We start from the raw sequence: 24511 nt of genomic DNA, 5'->3' as shown, positions 1-24511 counted from the left end.
AAAAGTGCGAAACTTAATTTGAAACTTGAATATGAATTAATTTGTATAGCACAGAATAAATATTTTTAGTTGTATTTATGATATTTGACATTATCTGTTTCTGTTATTATTATAAGCTCGTTATGGAATTGTAAATTAAATTAATCTTTAATAAATAAGGAATATAATTAAATACTTTGTTACATATTTTATAAACACACAAAAATACAGTATTTACAATATTAACCTACATAGTAGTAAGATAATTAAATATTGATAAATACAAAATTTAAACCAATTTAAAAAGTTTGATCCCCGTGGCAGCATTTCCTTGCTGTATTGCGATACATTTAAATATATATATATATATATATATATATATATATATATATATATAGGGATACTAGCGGACCCGACAGACGTTGTCCTGCATGATATTTCAAGCGATTAGGATATTATATTATACAAAGTATTAAAGGACCGACTGCAGCGCCATCTGCCGGGCTTATTTGTGAATCTAAACGATCCAGGGCACCACCCAAACGCATAAAAAAAAAAACATTCAAATCGGTCCAGCCGTTTAACAGGAGTTCAGTAACATACACATTACACACATACATTAGATTTATATATACATATTTGTTTTTTGTTTTAACCATTTTATTTAAATCGTAACATCGCCAAATCCAACTATTTAAAATGTAAAATGAAAAGTGTCCCCGCTTCTAATACAATTAGCAGAATCGACAGAATTTATCCCAGCAAACCGGCGCGTGTGGTCACCGTAATCCCAATGTACAAGGATATATGGGCACATTAGGCAACTGTTGCACGCCGCAAATACGGGCTATTAATATCGCCGGTTTCTACTAATGCTAGTGTAAGGCTCGGCTTGAACCTTTATGAAATATTCTCTTAATAACAAATAACTTATGTCTTTGGTACGATTTATAATTTTATTTTTAAGTTATTTAATGTATTGTTTCCAATAATTATGTACATATTGACAGACTTGTACACCCAATATTTATTATTTTTTATCTATTCCCACAGAACATTGAAATACAGAAACAAAGAGGCAGGCATAAAAGATACACTGTTCAAAGTAGGACTCATTTAGTTTAAGTAAAAAAACATATAGGTAATTAGCAATAGTTTTTTTTAATAGAAAAACGAACATAAGGGATGCCAAAAAAGGGCAGTCATCGCAGTCCTTAGACACCCACTATAGAGGGTGCGTTGCCGGCCCTTGAGGGCTCTTAAACAATTGGATATCGTAACCAGATTGGGTATAATACCCAGACCCCCAGAGGGAGTTGGTTAAATCTATATAAAGTTAAACGTTTGAATTTTACCTAGTCCAGTAATTAAATAGCAGGTAGGTACTACCCCATATTTAAAATATTCCATATAGATATCTGTATATAACGTTCTTCGTATAAAGTTTCGACACCATGACGAAGCTTTTATCCACTGAACTAACCTTGTATTTATGTGAATGGTAAAAATATTCATTTGAACTAGAAAATATGGCGCCAAATGAAACTGTCATCGGTACAAGTAACGTAAAGCAGATGGCGTTTGTGTAACCCTTTGTAGTTTTCATCTCCCACTAAATATTCACAACTAGGCGTGATGAAAGGTTCATTTTTATTTTAGAACCACAATTCTGTATTGCTTTAACGATACGCTTTGTGTCATATTCAACTTGACTTTAATTTAAACTATGTAAGTAAACAGAGTTTCTTCCATAGATTAATGAATAAACCTATAATATTTTATAGTGTAATAGTCTGTGCCAATAGAACAGTAAATTTTGACAAGTGAAAAACTGTCAATTGTCAAAGTGGCTGATTGTGTTGTGCCTTTACAATTTTGTTCTCAATCCTGTGTAACATTCTCTATTCAAAAATGAAATAGGAATAATTGGACATGCTTTATACTAAATAATAGTTGTCGTAAATTTTTGAATGTTTAATATAAAATTTGTATAATAAATAAAATATCTATATTGCATTACCCTACTAATAATCATAGTTGGTTAAACATTATATATATTTAAAAATATAACCCACAAACTACACAATACGTTCAAAAATCTTCGATCTATAAGTAGACAAGAAAAAGTTTCGGCTTTAAATTGTAAACTTATACTTTTAAACTTGGTTAAGAATATAATACTTTACTTACAAAGTTACAAACTACGTTACCAGATGATTGTAGAGTAGCGATACAAATTGTTGAGAGTGTAGGTGTGGTCTGTCATTCAAATCAAAGTAATCAGAGATGTAAGTCCAAGAATACTTTACGCATTTACAGTATATATTAGAATCTGCAAACTCGCAGTTTATATCAAAACATAGCATAAACTTTCTTTGATTATTTAAATTTGTTTCATAAATATAAACCCAAATCAAATTATGACTTTTTCATATCGGTACACATATGAACGTCAATAATATTAATGCTTCTAAATTTACATTTTCTGTCAAGGGCATATTATAATAATAAGAATGTAACTGGCATTTGAAGTAAAAAACATTGAATCAACAACGAGGTAGACAAAAGTCAACTAACATTGCATGGAGTTTATACTTTATAATTCTAATTAGGATGTTAAACAAAGTATGAAATGAAAGACAAATAATTTTTTTTTAATTTGGATGGTTTTTGTGAATCTAAACCAAACCATCCAAGGCGCTACCCAAACTCATACAAAAAAAAATCGGTCAAGCCGTTTAAGAGGAGTTCAGTGACATGCATACGTACAGTAGAATTATGTCTATTTATAACAATTTGTAAGTAAAAAAATATATCGAAAAAGAGCAGAATAGATAAGATCAACGATCAAAGTAGAGGACATCATAAAGAAAATAAGGCAATTGAAACGGCGCTGGACCGGGCTTGTACTGGGTGTCAGCAATAAAGGCTTATCGTCAGGCAATATAGGCAATAATATTGAAAATACCTCAAAGTAATAGAAACTGTGCACTGATCATCTTCATTGGGTTATACAGCACAAAACATTTTGTACTTTTTGCCTATGAAAATGTTTAGTATATAGAATACTGTTGTATATTACTATTTAAAATACTTTAAAATTCGATAAGGAATTGAGCCGTTTCTCTGGGAAAGCGGTTAAGGTAATTTGTCCCGTCGGCTATTTACAATTTTCACATAACTCTCAGCAATAAATAAGTCGTAGTGGCCATAATAAATCAGGCTGCGGGTGCGCCTGAAGCTGAATCATCAATTTGTTTAATGGTCGCGGAAAATTATGGGTTTTACTTCAGTTTTCTTGACAGATCTTTAACCTTTTACTTAGCGAAGTTAAACAACAAAAATACCGGTTCTGCTCTTGCTACATTTTACGGTTCGTGGCACAAAAATCTTATGGTTATACGTTTAACAAAACATGGAATTCTTACAAAATTATAGTATGATATGATACTAGCTGACTCGACGAACTTCGTTCTACCTTACAGTCTAATAATATCGTGTTAACTTTAGTTAAACTTATTTTAGGATTTCATTAAGGTTAACATTAATACAACTTTTTTTCGCAAAAACAGAAATGTTTTAATGCTTTAAAAGAAGAATGGCAGTTATACACATTAGGCCTCTTCTCTCTAGCGCCAATATTGCGATACTGTCAAAGAACTTTCTGATATACAACATTGATGACGTAACACATGTCTTCGATCAAGACCAAAGCCTGGTTATGCATCTTCTCATACACCTCAAGATTGGTGTTTCTTGAACTGACACGAATTCGATGTAAAATTATGCATAGTTTTGTCAACAGATGGCACCACATGTTGTTTGCTTTCGTAAAATTAATTAATTTATTTATTGTTATTACTTATTCTGCTATTAGGAGAGCGCGAAGCGGAGAAGCGAAGAAGAATCCACCAAAAAAGAGATAACTAACATCGGTCCAGCCAATCTTGAGTTATAAGTGGTGTAACTAACACGACTTTGTTTTATATCTTTAGATTAATTAGGTAAACGAGGAGTTGACAGAGCAAGAATTTCCTGGTAACCTGTGCATGAGAAGAGGAAAAGCCACTGATTTGACGGCTACGGATAGATACTAGGTGAGGTTTAAATTGCCCAATATATCTATAATGAGCTCTAACAATAGATATTTGGGAAGAAATACATAATCATTCATGGTCACGTGCATCCGTGTATTTGTGTATTGCGGGATAAGTCACGCAGGAAACGGGTGAGCACGTCGACTGACCCCTGGAATCATTAGCAACGGACAAACTTTGCCCGCGACATCACTTGCAAACACCAGGTCAAAGTAAAAGTTACTCAGAACAAAGATAAATCCATATTCCACAATAATACCATGCTAGGAGGCTAAATATTGTCAATGGTCTCTTTTTTATATAAAACACGGGACAAACGAGCAGAGGCTCGCAAGTGCGTTGCCGGCCTTTTAAGAATTAGTACGCTGTTTTCTTAAAGGACACTAAGTCGAATTGGTTCGGAAATACTTCAGGGGTCAGCTGGTTCCACATAGTGGTGGTTCGCCGCAGAAACCGCGGCTCATGTGTGAGGGCGTCGAGGTGATGACGTCCGATGATGAAACTCAGCTGCAGGTATAACTCCTCGTGTTATTAAAAAAATGTATGCTAGCATTTGCATCTGCTTTATGTAGGATGTTTGTTTTTGATGTAAGGACCATTTCTGATCCCTATATTATCCCTATATTATCCCTATATGATGTTAACATTTATGCTATAACCAAGGCTTTGAAGGTATTATAATGTACTTTACCTATACAATAGTTTTTTCTACTTCCGAGGTTCTTACATCTAAAACCACTTCCTTAATAACAAAATTATCACTAAAGTTTCAAAACTCACATTACATACATTTACTAAAAGTCTCAAACAATATTTAGTCAACCTGTAATATGCTGATACAGAAAATAGTCTTATTGTGCAATAATAGTTTAAATATAAACTTGTGTTATGTAGATATCATAAAGTAAAATACAGTGAACATGTCAAAAGGAAGAGACTGGCTGCCCACAACACAGGGAATCCTAGTGTGGGGGCTAGTGCACTTTACTTTACCTAAATATTCTGTATATCTAACATATAAAATTCTCGTGCCGCGGTGTTAGTAGTTAAACTCCTCCGGAACGGCTTGACCGATCCTCATGAAATTTTGTGTGCATATTGGGTATGTCTGAGAATCGGACAACATCTATTTTTCATCCCCCTGAATGTTAAGGGTAGTCCACCCCCTAAATTATTATTTTTTTAAATTTTTAGATAATTTTTATTATTTATTTTTTTATGATACAGCCTTAAAAAATACATACAACCCCTCTACGATCAACCCCTATTTTTTATTATAAATGATATACATGGCAAAATGACGTTTCCCGGATCAGCAAGTTGTGTATAATAATGTTTTTTTATTATTTTCTAATAAGTTTCCAGTCGGTTGTGCCAGTAAAGAAAAGTGATTAAGAGATTCGATATTCATAGAGCCTTTTAAATAGATGGAATTACCTTTCCTAAATATAGTACCCCAATTTAATACAATACAATTATATCAAAGATTTTCCGTCTCCCTAGTTCTAATACGATCACGGGAACTCAAAATTGGCCCCTTGAGATAACGACATTAATTGAATTATAACCAACTCGTGCACCTAATTGCCGAAGGTTCCACACCCTGACATTTTAATTAACGTACATACATATAGATAATTCATTATAATATTGATGAATTAATTACTAAACTAGCGATTGAACACTTGACATGGGAAAATTAATTAATACAATATTACAGCAACGTTGGTTATAAATTTGTGTCTATTGTAAGATAAACGTATTTTCAGGTGCTTTCAGCCACACAAAGCGTGACTCCAAAATGTCTAAAATTGTTAGTGGATTAGCAAGCGTTTATTTCAAGCTATTTTGCATGAATGAGCGTTTAGTATGTGAAAAAGATATTATAATTGGGACAGCTTCTTGTATGCTTTTACGTTACTGAGGTAAATTTTATTAAGTATTATTATTATTTTTAAAGCTGCATTAATTAATCCATACAATAATTGTTTAGTTGTAAGTATAGGTTCTTAAAATTAAGCTTAGTTTTGTTAGTGTTCTAGTTTTGTAAGTCCCTTTTTAGGGTAAAAGCCTCCTCTATATATTTCCATTTCCATTTGTCTTCAGCAACATTCATCCAGCTTTTCCCCGCTACTTCTTTTACGGGATCTGTCCACCTTTTCTTTTCTCTATACATCTCTTTTCAGTAGGTACAGCCCATTTTGTTGTTTCAAATGTCCATATTTAATCCGCGCTCTAGATATGACAACCGAAATTAGTCATCATGTCTGAATTATACCCACAGTATTTTTTTAGTTTTGCACTCCAGATATGTTTTATCCTTTATTAATTCAATTAAGGCAATTCAGTCTTTATACGTCTTTTTATTAAATAAAGAGTTTCGGTTTCATTGCAAATTTCATAGAAAAAATCCTTGTGTATTAGACGCTAGCTACGCTTATACTGGAACACCTATAGTTAAATTTTCGGCGTATCGAATATTCAATCTATTATATATATACTATTTGTTTGTTATGTTTAACTAAAATCTAAATAAGCCAGCTAACTGTTCTAGATCTCAATTCAGTAACAAATAAACTATCGTTTATGATTGGGAAGCGGCCGTCAGCGGCAAACAAACAAAACATAATACACTGTTAATAAATAAATCAGGCTTCTAATCTCAGCTCAATGACTAAACCGTCGCCTAGATAACTGTTGTTTTAGTTAGGTGTAGTATACACTTGTTAAGAGCGTATTTATATGTTAAAATCAGGAAAATATAGTATGTAAAACATTTAACCGTATCTGTTAGTGATTTGGTTTCATTTATTTTTACCGCCTTCATGTTAAGTGGATAATGGACATGGAGAATTAGTTCGTGGATTTAGTTCTTTATTATTAAGGCAGATGATTAGTTTTTGAAACGGTTGATGACAGACTCTGAAATCCGACCACATAGAACCACATATGACACTTTAAAGTACCTAGTTAATAATTTACACTTGGCCTACTATATACTTAAAGTCTTTGGGGCGGGAGCAACCCAGGATATGTAAGCCCTCGAAAGCCAAGGTTGTTTGCGATACCAAGGGCCAGAACCTGTTCTGCTGCACAGATCCCCGTTAACAAAGACTTCTTCGACACTATCGACATATTAATAAATTGAGTGAGTTCACGGTAGTATTAGGAATTTAATATTATTGTTTACAACATTATAGTATTGGCTACTGTAAGGATAATGTATGTATTTTTATAAATACTTGAATAATTTCAAAACAGGAGCATATCGTCTGGGCTTGGCCAGAAAAGATAATGGAACAAAATTACGCAGGCAGTTAACATTATAACGACGTACATGTCGTAAAATGTCAATGTACTGTCGTAATAGGACACGGATTGATTAAATTTAAATGCATATAAACATTTCATTTATTAATTTATAAGTCCTAAAACAAACATAAAAACAAAAATTTCAAACTAACAAGGAAGAATTTAAAGAAGAACCACAAAATAAAAAATGATTAGAAGTAAATAAAAACTTAAACATCATTAAGAGCGTGATACACAAAGTTACGTAAGTAGGAAGATTGTTGTAAAATATATAAATATATTCTATATCCTTTAAATCCCATCTCATAACTCCTCATTTCTTGAGTCCGTTAAGGTTTCTGCAGTTAGGCTATGGAATTCACTTCCTGTCCCTATTCCTTCTTTTAAATTTCTTCTGCACAAACATTACCTGTCCGCATCGTATCCCTAACTTTTGTACTAGAACTACTAACTGACGTGAGTCTGATGTTAAATTAAATTATCATGATTCATGTGTACTTTTTACTTTTTATTTTTCATGTATCCTTTATTAGTTCAGTTTGTTTTTTGGTCCTGTTTAGTTTTTTTTTCTTAATAACTATATGTAATCTAAATAAGATCAAAAATATTAATCTAATTTAATATATTTTTTTCTTTTTTCACCGTGGTTGCCTGGAAGAGATCGCTTGAAAGCGATAAGACCGCCAGTTGCCCTCCTTTACATTTAATTATGTTTATATTGTAAAGCAACGAAGTGTTAATAAATAAATATTTTCATCAATTTTAGTTCATTAAGTTGTAAGAGCGACCCGTAAGTACGCTTGTAAAATACTTTTATTTCTAATAACTCTAGGATAACAAAGAATGGAAGATCTAGCGAGAAGCTCAGTATGAGTAAATATTTTATAAAAATAATAACTAATTACAAACCAATCTAAAGAGTGATAAGGCTGGATATTGTACCTTCCCCTTAACGCCATTCATCTAAGTTGGACACCTGCCAAAGTTAGCGATACAATTGCGCAGTTTAACGCACTATTTGCCTGATTACGCACTGATTTATTGCTTTCCTATCCTTTTTGGAGGATTTGGTTTTGTTTTAAGCGTGAATCGTTTGAGATTTATGGAATTTAGATTTCTTTATACCTTCTATGTTAAGAGTCTTACCACCGATAGGATCATAATGTTTCTTAGAGACAACAAAATTATGATGACGTTGTCTGACGACTATAAAGTTCTGAAAAACATTACATTTTAATTTATTGATTGTATAATAAAAATAAATCAGTGGCGCTACAACTGGGCCTCAGATTTCTGTTTAATGATCATTTGTCAATCTAATAGGCAAGTAGGTGATCAACCTCCTGTGCTTGACACACGCCGTCGACTTTTTGGGTCTAAGGCAAGCCGGTTTCCTCACGATGTTTTCCTTCACCGTTCGAGCGAATGTTAAATCCGCACATAGAAATAAAGTCCATTGATGCATAGCCGGGGATCGAACCAACGACCTCAGGGAGACGGCAAGCTGAAGCCACTAGGCCAACACTGCTCACCATTAATTGTGTAATAATAAAGTATAGTTGATTGTTGGATTTGTGTAATTCAATGAATAATACTGTTGTATAATTCTATACTGTGTATAAAGACTGTGTCAATTAATATATACAGTACATATAAGTATAAATTTAAAGAAATACACAAATCGTGTGTGATACAGTAAACTATTATATCTTTTATGAATATTTTGTGTTGCATATTTGAATGTCCACGCGAAATTCAAGCTTTGTAAGGAATCGTTTCGAATGAATAAAACATACAATCGCACAATGCACCGACAAATAACCACTGTGCACAAATTTTAAGAATTGCTGACACTATTTGAAAAACCTTTTTCAAGCTTCACCTGAACAGGAATATTTTGTGGATCCCATAATTAGTATTTCCTTGAACTCATAACAAAATGAACGACAACCTCTATACAAATATTTTTACTCTGTCATTCATAAATACCTTAATAGGTATTGAATGTTTTGTCCCGTTCGCACAGGTCAATTAATTCGGTATAAGAATAACGAGACGGAAAGCGAACTTCTAAAAATGATAATCACACTATACATTCCGGATAATTATCACTTTTTGCAGAGCATTCTTCTTGTCAGCGTCAGTAAGCTCCAATACTCTACTTGCTCTCACAGCTATAGTTTCCTCGATTCGACCTATTTGTGAAGTATATGATGATTTTAAAACGTACTTATTGAAACAATTATTGCGAGATCTTTTTACTTCTTTGCATTTTATTAAATACACTTCTCTCATTGAACATTACGATCTATCCTAATTTAAGACTAATATTAACCTTAAAAGAAAGTCTATTTTTAAACGACTTCAAAAACCCGATCTCAACCAACTTTTTTACAACTTAAACAAACTATTCAGGGCCCATATCTAACCCGTTACCCGTGTGACAGTATGTCCACCTCTTTCTCCGAAATGCATCGATCCAAGTCCACAATAAATATTTCATGAGAGGAAATACTCCGTATACAATCGACACTTCACGCTTTACCGGTTTACGCTGAATCGATTTGTGGGACGGAGATTAGAAAACAATATTTATTTTTTAAAATATTAGTTATTAATGTAATCATAATTTTATATTTTAAATGGAATTTTAATAGACACTATCGTATGGGCTTCTGTACGTAAATGTATTCTTAAAAAATCTTCCAGGTTTATGTAACCTAGCATTAGTTAAGTTACGTATATATTTAATAACTAGCCGTTTCGCGCCCGCTTTGCTGGACGAATTAAAATAAATTTGATGTTTCATTATTTTATTTTTTTTCATATTTTTATTATTCTTCTTTTTAACTTCCCGCTAAGAAAATTGAAATATTTCGAAAATCGAGTTTTTAACAGTTGACGTTTAGAGGTTCTAGGAAGCCTCCCCGAATGTTTCCGCGGTGAAGTCCGTATGGATAAATTTTCATAAAAGTAAAACAGCAATAAAAAATGAAGGAACGTTAGAATTCGAAATTTCGCATCGAATGGTGGTAGTTTCATGTCGATACGATCATTGGTTTAGACGTGATGGAGCCTCAAACGAAGACCATTTTCATTATATATATATAGATTAGAAGCGCAAACCAAATGTTAGCAATTACCGCACACTTAAAGCCAATACGAGCCCTTCAGTTTTTCCCACACTCGTAAATTGTAATATCATTCTCGTTTCCGATAATGTCCAATAGGTCGACTACACTTTTATTAAAGTGTCACATAGGTTAAGAACCCTCAAATAAGCCAAGTTAGTTTTTTGTTAATCCAGCGTCGCAATTTTATGTTAGTTATAACATTTTAACCGATTAAAGCCAGGTGACACCCGGCTTCAAAGAAAGAGTTTCATTTAACATATATTTGAACATCCCTACAACATCCGCCACCGATCTTAACTCCGGTCATAATATATAAATGTCAGTCAATTTGTTTTGGCCTTAAAAAAAAGGTACGTATCTTATATCTTCTATTTATGAATTATTCATAAGTTGAGAGTTATATATCTAAGCATAAATATTACAAAATCATTTAATGAAAAATCTACTATAATGTACGAAGTTTTTTATAACGGTAAAGTATCATAATTCTTAGAATATATTTATCCGTCTATGTCACGTGTAAGATACAGAAAATTAAGTTTGGTTTCTGCAGATATACCATGATAGGTCCAACTTGAAAGTACCAGTTTGATCTTGATACGCTCTAGAAATCCAGTTATTTTAACATTATACATTTGGACTGCAGAAGCTGGAGCTAGTTAGAATGTGAAAACTTATACCTTACATTAAATTTTATTTGATTTTAAAGCGAGGTGTGCTCTTGTTCGGTCAAAGATTTGTCCAGTTCAATACTGCGTTGGTTGTTATAGTAACTTTATCATATTAAGTCCGAGCCAGTTTATTTTGGGTCCCTATGTTAGCTACCAATAATTCCATCTCCATTGAAATAATTTATAATATATGAAATCTTAAATACATGATTAGAGATTTATACTAACAACTACATTACACGTTAAGTTAGTGGTCATACTTCCGAATTACTGTAAAAATACTATGTAGTGGGACTAGGCCAGCAAAGACTAAATTTATTTAAATTAATATAATTAGTATATGTCGCAGCCAACTAGCTTCATTAGCCGTTAAATCAACAGCCTAGCCTCTTAACTAAACAGCGCCGTTTAACTAGCGGCCTGCGACATATATTATATTAAAATAGAGAACGTTTGAGATATTTATTAGATTTTATAACTTACGTCATTAATAGAAAAATCTTTACGAAAAAACGAGCGTCCTGTCCCGGTAATTTATGAGTTTATTTGTTAGAAATCTTTTCTCATTGTATTAGTATAGACAATTCAGACGAGTTTTATATTCTGTAACGCTCTTAAAATATCCGTTCCATGCTCAGAATGAAGTCCGCATAATAAAATCACTAAAATTACTGTGTGATTCAATCATAATCACACATAATAATATGTCGTAAAAACTACCTTTTTACTTGCAATCACTAATTTTAGACACAATCTCACTCAGATAAGGTCGAATTCACTTAATCCAGACGAACCTACAATTAAATAAAAATATAACAAGCTGAGATGTAAAACATTCAGCTTAACGATGTGTTTAAATTCTCGGGCTTGTTAATAATTTTTTAATGCCTTAAATAATTTTCTCTTACTACTTTAATTAAATCAATCGATGCAGACGCACTATAAAGTAATAGACCCGAATTTCCTTAATTTCTGAATGTAAAAAACCTTCGTTTCATGCAATACATTACCCTTAGATGTCAAATAGTGTGTTTATAAATAATTGCTTTTTGGCGAAAATTACTATTGAAAATTAAAATACTAAAATTATAAGTAAAGTTGTATATTTTTTTTCTATAAATTTTCATCACTCGGCAATGATGTACCATGCAATGATGTGGTGGCGCATGCTTTATAACCATAGCAATTAAGTAAAATTATTTTGGCTTTAATATAATACTTGCTTAAAGCATTACGTGTTATCAATTATTTATGTCTGAATAAAAATGAATTTTACATAATAAATAATGATCTATAAATTAAGAGATATTGTTAAAATTGCGGGTAGTTGAGTTAAAATAATTGCATGCTTTGATCGAGCGCCGTCGGCTCAGAATTTAATATGCAGCCTCCAACATCAAAGAGTGCTCCCAAACAGAAATTAAATAAAGCACGCGTTGTGCAAGTTATGAGCTTATGAGGCTATTTATCATGTGCTGTATCAGGTTTGAAGTTAAACGTTTTAACTATTCATATTTAACTAACCAAGGAGCAAGGAGTGAATAAAGGGCTTTTATTATTATTATTATAATCAAGGAGCAAATATGCTTGATCCCTTGGCGTAGAGATGTGGGGTCACTTCGCATCTTCTACCGCATTTACAACGGAGAGTTTCCAAAGTTCTTCGGATAAATACAGATACCGGCAACCTTCTTGAGCATTAAACAAGGGAGTGGAGGAAAGTTTGCGCATCGCGGGACACAAACGTCAACTGATTTACCAATCACGCAATCGACACGTCACTCTCCCAGTGATACCTAAAAATCGCTTCTGTGCAGGTAAGGACATTTGTTCAAGATGTTTGCCGGTATCTGTACTGTAGCTGAGTTTCATCATCGAATCATTTTGCCGCACCACCACTATGTGGAACCAGCTGCCCACCAATGTATTCCCGATACAATTCGACTTACTGACAATTTCCTTCAAGAAAAGAGCGTACCAAAATCTTAAAAGACCGGCAACGCACTTGCGAGCTCTCTAGCATTGTGAGTGTCTATGAGTGGCAGTACACCAGGTGAACGTTCTGCCCATCTGCCCCGTTATTTAAAAAAAAAAAAATGCGATACGGTATTTATTCCCCATTAATCCATAACATGCGAAGAGGACCAATCGTCCACCTGTCAAAACCAATCTGGGGACTGACAATGCAAAATCAGTGTCGGAAAATGGCATATTTATATTTTTATTGGGAAAATGGAAAGAAATTTCTGATAGACAAGAGATGATCGTCCAATCATAATCAAGCGAAACGCGTCTTATATTCTTTCAACAATCCGAATCTTAAATTGTTGTCAAATTGATTACAATCACATTAATAGTAGGTACTAAATCTTCGATCGTAAATATTATTAATGGCCTTTTTCAAAACGTTTCTCTTGTCTCTTATGGCACGGCCCAGTCGAGAGCAAATATTATTTCAGTTACATCCGATTGCGTTTTTGCGGCACAAATGGAGTGAGGCTGCGCTCGCAAATCATTATTAAATAATTTACAAAAATTCTTTTTACTCTTAATCCGTTATTGTAATTGTAATTGTTTTGCCTTTTATGGTTGTGTGTTTAACGTTTCGTCTGAATAGTTTGAAAACATTATTTTAATGTCGCACCAACAAGGTAGCATCATTATACCACTTGAAAAAACAATTCATATATTTTTTACTGTATGGACTTATGTCTACCAGCTATACCAGTAAGAGCTACATCCAAATAATCTAACGATTCCTAAACAAAGTGCTTAGGGGAATAGTCAATGCTTCCTGGTGGTGGTTTAACGTCGTGATACCACGGGCCCGGGATAGTGAGAATATTGAAAATAACCAAACACATTCTTCTAATATCCTTTTAGTAAATAAAGTTAGTTTTAAATTAATTATTAGTCTTAAGTTAGGCTAGATCGTAATGTTAAATTATGTCTTTGTGTAGAGAAAAATTATAAAATAATATATATAATTGTATATATATATGTATATACTTAAGATGTTCTCTCTGATGATGTTGCTCTATGGAGGTGAATTTTGCGTACATAAAATGACTGGAAAGTATAAATATAGCCTTAAATTTATACGAAGTTATTCAAAGCACCTCATGCCATTAGGTATATGATATCTGCCTATAGTTTTGTGTTTAAATTCCCACCATGTTTTACCAGGATGAAATGGATTAAACTGAAAAGGTAATCAAACCTCGGTGATAGCTGTCAACCCTTCATTCGCTTGATCAAAGCCTCATATTGACGGAAACAGACGGAGCATTCTTTACTTTGATTGAAAGTTATATTGATTATTGATTCAATTTCAACGAGGAATGTTATTTCACGAGTTTTACATTTTACAAATATTTATTTGTGTATCTTTTTTTATCATATTTGTATATTAGTACATAGTTTTACGATCTTGAATGCCTGTATATTTTAAATAAATTAAATTATGCACGGTCAGAAAAGACCTGAGTTTATTAGCCTCGAGGCACGCTTTTAAAGTCTAAACTTAAGCGATGATAAACCTATATTATTTATAATGTTTTAAAGGTTTTTGTAGTCATCAATCACAGAAAATAAAATATATCTATTGCATCGGGAGTTCCCGCGAAAAAGTTTTGAAAGGCACATAGTACCGAATAACAATCCGTTCCGTGCAAATGTTATACGATACCAGATGCACTTGGAATTAAGAATTTGTAATTTTTTTCAAGGATATTATAAACAGTATACTGCATTAAACATACTAATTATGAACGCATACATTAACTTTATTATTGGCATACAACTAAATTACACTATTACATATATTTAAATTCTGTCAAAGAACGATTACTAACCAAACAAGTTTAAACAGTTTGGGCATTATTAAAAAGCACATCATGGTTATAATTTTTTTACGTGGAAATATTGAAACAACACGGTACTATAATTGTCCACGTTAATTATAAAGCAGGTTATGTTTGTTTTCTTAATAGAAAATCGTGAATCTCTTGTTTCCTTTTTTCCTCGTTAAGCAGATGCTGCATTTTAAGCTTATGTTCTTCATGAACAAAATCGTGCTCCCTACTCGCTATATTCTTCTGTAATTCTATCAATTCCAGCTTAGCGGTAGCGACGTTAGATGAATATATGTTGGAGATGCCATCAACTTTCTTCCTGACTGTTTTTTGAGATTGTCCTTTGGAGATAGTTTTTCGTTTGTTTTCTAAAAGATAATTAGATTGCTTATTACAAAATGTTAAAGATAGATGATAGCAGTGTTGGCCTAGTGGTATCAACGTGCGACTCGCATCCCTGGGGTCTTAGGTTCGATCCCCGGCTGTGCACCAATGGACTTACTGTCTATGTACGCATTTAACACTCGCTCGAACGGTGAAGGAAAATATCGTGAAGGAACCCCACCCCGCAAGCCTTACATCCAAAAGATACAATAACTTTGGTACACTTTCCTACTGTATTGTATTGTGCTTATTAAAATGAAATAAAGAACGCTTTGTATGGTTATTATATTTGTATAATATTTTGGTACAATATTCGACAATGCTTATAAAGAACAAATAATATTTTATACTGGCAGACTTAACAGATTTTATCTACTTTCGTTCTTTAGTTGGTAACACCAAATAAGCAAGTTCAGGCGTTTCCTAATTTTTTATTATTGTAATACGTTGGCTTTTATTAATTTATAAAAACTGCCGCCCATGAAACCATAGTAAGCCCATCCTTCAAATCGATATTTGTCAATAAGTTGCCAACTTATAAGTTGGTAGTTGAATTAAACATTACATTACATATATAAAATGCTATATTATACCAAAATAGTTTACCAATAACTGTTGTATCGTCCATCACATCTGGTATAACATAGTCAACATCCTCGGGCGTCTTCAGTAAACTTCTTTCGTTCAAATCTTCATCAGAATTTTCACTTTTCACTCGAAATTCTACAACCCCATACAATTAAATCTTACATATCGGATCTAAATGTTGAAACACTACTGGATGGTTAAAATCTTGATCTAATAATCAACGTAAAGACGTTGCCAGAGCTTATATTTAAATAATTTCTCAACTTGTTCTGCATGTACAGGGTCAGGGGACCAACGAGCAGGAACACGTCAAATAAAGTTCTAACCCCCGCGTACGGACACGAGTGAGTTGTCAGCCTTAAGTGTCCACTGTTATTGAAGGCCCCTAAAAGGTAAACATTTGGGAATACTCTGTGGAGGAGGGATGATGTACTGTTTCTCCAACCTAAAGGGAGGATCCTCAACAACAAGAGGCTAACGGGTGTGTTTAATGGTAAAAATCAGCTGTTTTATTGATGGACCCCTAATAGGTATCAGTTCGGGAATACTCTGTGGAGGAGAGATGTACTGTTCCTCAAACCTAAAGGGAGTCTAACCACTAACTGGCTCGATGGTTCAAGTGGCTAAGAGATGTTCTATATATCCTTAGCGGTCAGAATAATTTCGTTAACGCATCAGGGTATGACGTCATTTGATTGATTGATTGACAACAGTGATTTAGGTAAACGCAGAAAATTAGTAAGACCCGATTTTACTACCTTAGATCGTATCAAATCTTACTAAACAAAATTTGATGATTGACGTTAAATCATTAACACTTTGGTTAGAGAATGAGTTGTAGCAGATGTTGCAACAACAAGTTAAATCGGGTCTTTTTATTTTCTGGGATTTTATTAATTTCATATATTAGCTAGGTTATCGGCAGATTTTTTTAAACGTATGTGCTTGTTTAGTTTCAAAATAGCTTACGGAACGCTGCACTACAATACAAATAACAACCACAACAATTTCGTACTAAAGGTAAAGGTATAATCAAAATTACCTAGGACATTCTCAGTATCATTTCGCGAATCGACGCCGTTCGAATAAATCTTGAGAATTGTCTTCTCAATGTCAGACAGGTTCGGCTCTCCCGCATTGCCTAGTTCGATATGTCTGGAAATCTTTCTTCTGATCGCCTTTTTCAGACTCTCATACTTCAACTTAAGTGTCTTAGCCGTTCTAGGTGTGAACCCGGACACAGCATTGAAGTTTATCGATAACTTGTTCCAAGTCGCTTCTTTTTCTTTGTTTGTGGCGACATCATTTCTCTTATTCTCAATTATGTAGCGGTCCTTTGACACCAAGTCGACAAGAATGTGAATTTCACAACTATTAAAGTTAATAGCTCTGTCTCGATTCATTTTTTTAATTGTATTTAATTGATTAAATTAATTATGTAATTAATAAACGTTGACATAACTAGGGGAAAAATATGACGAATATCTGTCAAACGTCAAATTTTATTCGTTTCGCTTTGAATAGTTTTACGATATCCGAAGAAGGTTACTAACGATTTAATAAAACCTCTTTTGTTAAGTAACTAGATTTCTTTAAACTAAATTTAAACGAGCTTAAATCGAAAATATCTGTAGAGTAAAAATATACAGTTTTTGCTCCTTTAAATCAGTTATCTGTTTGGTTATCGAAAACCGACATTTCCGAATCTAAAACTTATAAAAAATTGGGTAAATCAAAGGACGTCGACGCACTTTTCAAATGTCCCAACGCGTAGGTGTTCATGAGTAGCGGATACCACTTAATTCTTTATTCTTTTTCCAACCGTTCCATAATACATCTCCACAAGATCCAAACAAATTTAAGCAACATTCTAATTATACTTAAAAATAATGAATCCGGATCACAAAATTACCAAACAAATAAGATACCGAACTATAAAACTTTTGAACCTTAATTACAGTGGGTACGCCATTAACCTGCTTAATAGAGCCGAGATGAACAATGTCTACAAATAATTGAATTATAATTAAACCGAATCAATTCACCGAAGCCTTATAATACTTGCTCTAAATAACAGTTTTTGTAGACTGAGATCGGAATTTATAATTAATTTCGAACATGGGAATTTATTATGGTATTTTATACTACTCCGATGCTGCTGGTATAGCTTTTCTTGGATATCTAAGAAGGTAATGAGCCCCAAATACACGTGCAGGATAGCCACCCGCTACTTGGAACTCAATCCATTCTAAAATTTCTGCTATTCAGAGTCAGAAACGTTAATTCCCACTAAAACCAACTATTGTGCAAGTAAGTAGGTTTGGGGTTCTCTCTAACATTCAGCGGCAGAACTACTCCTTCTATCAGGTTTACAATGCAGAGCACAAGATAGAAGGGCATCTCTTCTATTACTTACACGTCTTGTAATCCGCATAGGATTCAACCCAGAGCATTATCTCTCATTCTCTAGTCTCAATTTCAATTGCTTTTAATTGACCAAGTTCGACTTTTTAATTGAAAGCCTATTGTTTTTGTAGAAGAAGGAAACACTTATACATTTATACATTGAAAAGCGTTAACCATGAACTAAAAAAAACGATATTTTCTAAAAACAGCAAACTAACCTGAAAGATTCAATCTTAAATATTCTTTTTTGTCACGATATTATGATATCTGTATTATAATGCAATGTTTAAGCATACGTTTAACGTTACTCATGAGTTCGTCTTTGATGCAATTAACGCCTCCCCGAGGCACTCACAGGAGAAAACTAATTTACCGATGATAATAATCAAATCAATAACAATGAATCGGATGAAGAATTGGAAAGAATTGTTCTCTCTGTCTACGTAAAGACGTTGCGTCTCTATGCGTAGTCTGCAAAATTTTTTATTTTATTTATTTTATTTTATGGAGAGTGATCTGAAGAGTTATTTGGGTTGATCCCTCCTGCCTTGTTTCAACACCATACGAGCCGTATTAATTCAAAATTTCATCACTATCACTTGAAGTGTGGAAGTCTTCCACGGTTTGCTTAACAAGACACTTTTTTTTACGAATTAGCGAACTGTGGAATCGACTCCCGGTGGGGGTCTTCCCTGGGAGAGGCGATGCACCATATCGACATAATATGGGCAACGTACCCACTAAAATGGGTGTCAGCCCTTTTTGGATTTTTTTTATAGTATAGGGGATACTATAAAAAAAATATATAATTAGCAAGCGTTTTTTATATGTATCTCGCTGGCCACCATCACTCATAAGTTCCTAAAAAAAAGTGTTATTTATACATGTACCACCTGCGTTAACCAATTACAATATATGTGCGAATGTATTCCACATAAAAACGCGTAGTATAATGCTATGTATTTAAAGTCAACGGGTGGCCGTCACGTCGAGAATAGCGTGAAAATCTCATAAAAACGTCCAATTGAGATCAAATCGTAAAGCATCCTGCGGTTTTTCCCCGTATTTCATGAAACTCACTTTTTCTTATTATAATTAGACTGGTGTTAAACGATCTAATTTAGTTATTGAGAGCGTGAACTCATTGAGATTTGCAGAATAGTAATAATAAGACAGTAATTCTTTTCTCAACCAACTAAAGTTCACCACAAAACAAACGGGTGCTTAGCTACTTTGGCGATATTTACCGAATATTCTCAACAAACTAAGGTAGGAATAGTCGGGGTCGATCGCCTACAGTCAGACCAACGGGTCTCACCAAATTAAGACAATTATTTATTTATTTCTAAGTATTTTTATAGCTACACTTCTCCATATTATAAAAGAAAACACTTAAACAATATACAAAGCCAAAATAGATTACTTTGATAAATAAAACAGAAAAGATAGTACATTCATAGATAAAAAAAAAACATATTAAACATTCAACTATCAACAACTTAATATTTTAAAGAAAAAACTATATTGTTACTACTGCTAAAAAAGTCAATAAAATATTCCTAATGCCACAGAACCTGAGGATAGAATGGTGTGAAGGAAGCAAGTCGACGTATCGCTTATGGCTTTTCAAGACAAGCATGACCTTCAGTAATGATTTCTGCGAAGAAAAAGAATCATACGGAGTCTTGGAATTTGTTTAGTTTTTGCTATAAAAGGGTAAAGATTAGTAAGGTGCGCGGAACCCCCAAGGTTGTCCGTTCAAATCTCGGCTGTGCACCAATGGATTATTCTATCATTATGCGCATATAATACTTGCTTATACGGCAAAAAACGACGGCATGTCAGGCACAGAAGCTAACACACATATAAAGTAAAAAGACAAAGGCAGTTGTATGATATTCTTATCTTGTTTAAAATTTTGTTCAGATGAATCTTTATTTTATAATACACATCTCCCAGAAATAACACCATATCTTCTTAAGATTATAAAGTACACAGCTAATAAAGATAAGGCTTTCAGGGTGTTAGGGCACATTCACAACACGTGCGGAGATAATATTGTGGCCCTAATAAAGTTACCCTTCCATTGTGTACTATTGTTTGCATCTGGTATTGTTTGTTACGACTTTGTATCTTCAATTAAAGTTAATACAGAAATCCAGGACAGTTGTGTAAATCTATGTACTACATAATAAGGGGAATTCAGTACCCTATATCGCCAAGAAACATTAAATATTGTTTGTCTAGTGGCTTCAGCATGCAACTCTCGTAGGTTCGACTGTTGTAATGTCGTAATGCACAAATGGACTTTCTATGTACGCAGAAATAGGGTACTACACCATATATTGATAACACATACGCCGTCGGTCAAAACTGAAACTAATTTCCGTCTCCTGCGCAACATGTATTGCGATGAGAAGATTGATCGTCACGATCTGTGTTTCTAATACACGACAAAAACAGATACATGCATAGTTGAAATATCTGCATTTAAAACGTTTTCACTAAAGAAAATAGATGAATTATAAAAGAGAAAATTTTATAAATTAATGTGCAAAAATAAATAAAGAAACCAATAAAATATGAATGAAATAATTTAAAGCGTTTTTTTTAATATATACTAAATGAGGGATGAGTTATATTTTTTTAAATGAAATAATTATAATGAACAAAAGGTTCAAGAAAATCTTGCTTTTTGTGTGTATGTACACTACAAATTGTTTTATGCGTTCATTCTATACAAATTTTGACGAAGATTGAACAGGAAACATTATTATTATCGATGGTAGTAGCTAATAATAAGAAGGTAAGAGATGCCTTTGTAATAACAATGGGAAGGTCATATATTATAATTCGACTATTGTTTATGAGTTCTAATAAAAAGAATAGCCTGCGGTTCGACGCGTGCGCATGTTAATCTGATAGGGTTGTCACCTTTTTAAATTTGCATGTTTCTATTTATGTCCATTCAAATAATACTATCATTTAAGTAAGTCTGCTAAGGATAGAGAGACGTGGAAACAATTGCGGGAGGCCTATGTCGACAGACAACCTGACCAAAGTGGTTGCTAATAAATTAGTATTTTCGTTATGTAAATTAGATTTAAGAATACTACGATTAAATAAGAATAGCATTGTTAAAACGGTTAGCGAATAAAGGGCTTTTATTATAATATAACAAATTTATTATTATCATAATTGCTAACTTATGTCCACTTTTTCTAAAATAGCCAACTGGGTCTTAGCAAAAACGGTCTTGCTTCCGTGCCCTTATAAAAATACAAAACTAACAAAAAAATGGTAATTTAGTTACTTAATAAAATCATGATATTGATAGCATGGGACTCGGTCAATTGGTGTGATATGTATTAAAAACACCAAACGCTGCACATCTTCGTGACGTTCCGTAAAAAATTTACCCTCATGCGCCTAAAAAAGTTTCACTTCAAAAGATGAATAGCAATGATATAGGTACCAATAGATGAACAAACAGAATGGTCAGTGCCAACCCTATTCTTTTACAGTGCGTGTAATAATTTTGACACTTTCACCGATAGCCGCGCGACCCGCGGGTCACGAGTCACAACGCCCGGTATTGTGTGGGCTGTGGGCTGTGGGCGGTGTCGATATGCCGATGAAATGTGTATCTTAATTGGCTAATAAAATAATCGTTTTTTATATCTAATTATCCCAATCAAGAGTGATAAATAAGTTCTGCAAAAATGTGTGGGATCACGGTACATACAAAAACACTTTGTCATGCATATATTGATAAAGCTTTGTCTTGAAAATAAAATTATTAAACATAGTGACACTGAAATGTTTTGGTTTATCTATCAAAAACTCAAGAACGGCGCGGCGAAGGACCAACTGGAAAAAATGGAAAAAAAATATATAGTACTTAGATCATCATTTCGAAAAGCGAACTGTCAGAGATATTTTATGAAAAAAAATGTTAGGTACATATTTTTTTCTCATAAATAGAAATAACTGAACTTTGAATGATTAGACCAGTGCAGATAGCCTTTAAAATAAATAAAAAGTGAAAAAAATTACAGTAGGATGAAACCCATTAGAAAAGCAGGGGAATATGATCAAAATGAAAGGAAAAATAAATTACGGTCGATCTGAGGTCGGGAAGGGGTAGGGGGGGAGTTTTAAGGGTAAAAAACGGTTTATCTCGATTTCCGGCAAAACTAAAAGTCCTATCGAAGAAAGTTAAATGGCAAAGTTGTAGGTAATAAAAAGATCTAAAACTTTTGTATTCACACATTTTTCACATAACCTCAAAATTTATGTGAAAAATTCAAAAAACCAAGTTTTTGGTTTTTTATTTTTATCTTTAACAAAAATATTTTTTTTTTAACGAAATTTGGTGAAAACTTACCTTTCTATGTCCCAAATACACTGTAATTTATTTGATTAAAAATATTTATTTGTTCACCTTATTTTGAATTAATATCGAAAAAACACCCTAATTTTCAATCGAAAATTCTGACGTCAAAATTTCAGCTTTTTTCAAAAAGTTGGTGTGCTTTCAGTTCGTTGAAATCTCTACTTTCCTATGGTAAAAAAATATTTATATAATACCATAGTAAATCTTCTCAGAAAACGCAAAAAATCGTATGCAGTAACGCCCAGACCTGTCATCCCCTTCCTTACTTCTCTATGAAATACGAAAATTTTAGCCCATCTAAAGGCTAAATTTTTTTTTTAGGTCACTCAGGTATATATAAGTTATCTTAAAATAGTAATAAATAGGCATCTGATTATAGTTTAAAGAAGATTCATAGAGAAGTAGGGAAGGGGATGACGTGTCTGGGCGTTACTGCATACGATTTTTTGCGTTTTCTGAGAAGATTTACTATGGTAATATATAAATATTTTTTTACCATAAGAAAGTAGAGATTTCAACGAACTGAAAGCACACCAACTTTTTGAAAAAAGCTGAAATTTTGACGTCAGAATTTTCGATTGAAAATTAGGGTGTTTTTTCGATATTAATTCAAAATAAGGTGAACAAATAAATATTTTTAATGAAATAAATTACAGCGTATTTGGGACATAGAAAGGTAAGTTTTCACCAAATTTCGTTAAAAAAAAAATATTTTTGTAAAAGATAAAAATTAAAAACCAAAAACTTGGTTTTTTGAATTTTTCACATAAATTTTGAGGTTATGTGAAAAATGTGTGAATACAAAAGTTTTAGATCTTTTTATTACCTACAACTTTGCCATTTAACTTTCTTCGATAGGACTTTTAGTTTTGCCGGAAATCGAGATAAACCGTTTTTTACCCTTAAAACTCACCCCCCCTACCCCTTCCCGACCTCAGATCGACCGTAATTTATTTTTCCTTTCATTTTGATCATATTCCCCTGCTTTTCTAATGGGTTTCATCCTACTGTAATTTTTTTAGGTTTCAAAAATTATCGGCACTGGTCTAGATGTGGTACAATGTCTAAATACAAATCAGTTTTGACAAAAGTCTCCATTCAAAATTCTCTTCGATTAAAACTAATATAAAATTAATGTATGTTAAAACTTATTCTCGTATAAAATAAACGTCATCAATTTCGCATACAATCCGAACAATTTGCTATACATTAAGCGGTATGTTAATGAAAGTGAAGTGGACCGTGTAAATATGCCTTATCAGCAATCAATCTACATTGTTCCAGCGTAACCAATGACCTGTAGAAATGCTGAGTAATCACAAGATATATCTAGTCATTGCATTTGGTTTTGCACTGGTTTGATTTAGGTACTTGTATCGTCTACGACCAAAGAAATGTTAGACATATGACGTAGAAGAACTAGTAGGCAAAAACTGGATGGATATTGCTCAAGACAATGGAAATGGAAAAATATGGAGCAGGCTTTTACCTAACCTATTCTTAATTTTTAGAACTACTAAAATAATAATAATAATAATCACTATAACCTAAGTTGGTATTGCATGTGAAGGCATTGAAAAATTGTTTAAAGCTTAAAGTTTTGGTTAAAAAATTATGAATAAGGTAAAACGTTATTAATAATAGCCCTCTGTTTAGCATATTATTAGAATTTATTGATTTATATCGAACG

General features: G+C 33.0%; 2 protein-coding genes across 3 annotated transcripts in view; both read right to left on the bottom strand.

Annotated features, from left to right (window-relative positions):
* The window catches only part of LOC125057171 (netrin-B-like), a 131529-nt gene that overhangs the window by 11447 nt on the left and 95571 nt on the right, over window positions 1–24511 (bottom strand). The window lies entirely within an intron of this gene.
* LOC125057172 lies at window positions 14946–17469 on the bottom strand. Its single transcript, XM_047660680.1, has 3 exons — window positions 17062–17469; window positions 16038–16154; window positions 14946–15415 (listed from the first exon to the last, which is right to left on the bottom strand). Exons 1-3 carry the CDS (start codon window positions 17420–17422, stop codon window positions 15165–15167), a joined length of 729 nt encoding a protein of 242 aa, XP_047516636.1. The 5' UTR covers window positions 17423–17469; the 3' UTR covers window positions 14946–15164.

This window comes from Pieris napi, chromosome 16 (genome assembly GCF_905475465.1).
Source record: "Pieris napi chromosome 16, ilPieNapi1.2, whole genome shotgun sequence".
Taxonomy (NCBI): domain Eukaryota; kingdom Metazoa; phylum Arthropoda; class Insecta; order Lepidoptera; family Pieridae; genus Pieris; species Pieris napi.
The sequence above is the reverse complement of the archived record's forward strand: the minus strand, read 5'-3'. Positions and strand labels throughout refer to the sequence as shown.

What these genes read in the sequence shown, in the direction of transcription:
- LOC125057172 (XM_047660680.1), bottom strand. Translation starts at nt 17,422, where the DNA reads ATGAATCGAGACAGAGCTATTAACTTTAATAGTTGTGAAATTCACATT. An exon ending in TGATACTGAGAATGTCCTAG is followed by an intron (nt 16,155 to 17,061) that starts GTAATTTTGATT and finishes ATGGGGTTGTAG; the next exon opens with AATTTCGAGTGAAAAGTGAA. An exon ending in GGACGATACAACAGTTATTG is followed by an intron (nt 15,416 to 16,037) that starts GTAAACTATTTT and finishes ATTATCTTTTAG; the next exon opens with AAAACAAACGAAAAACTATC.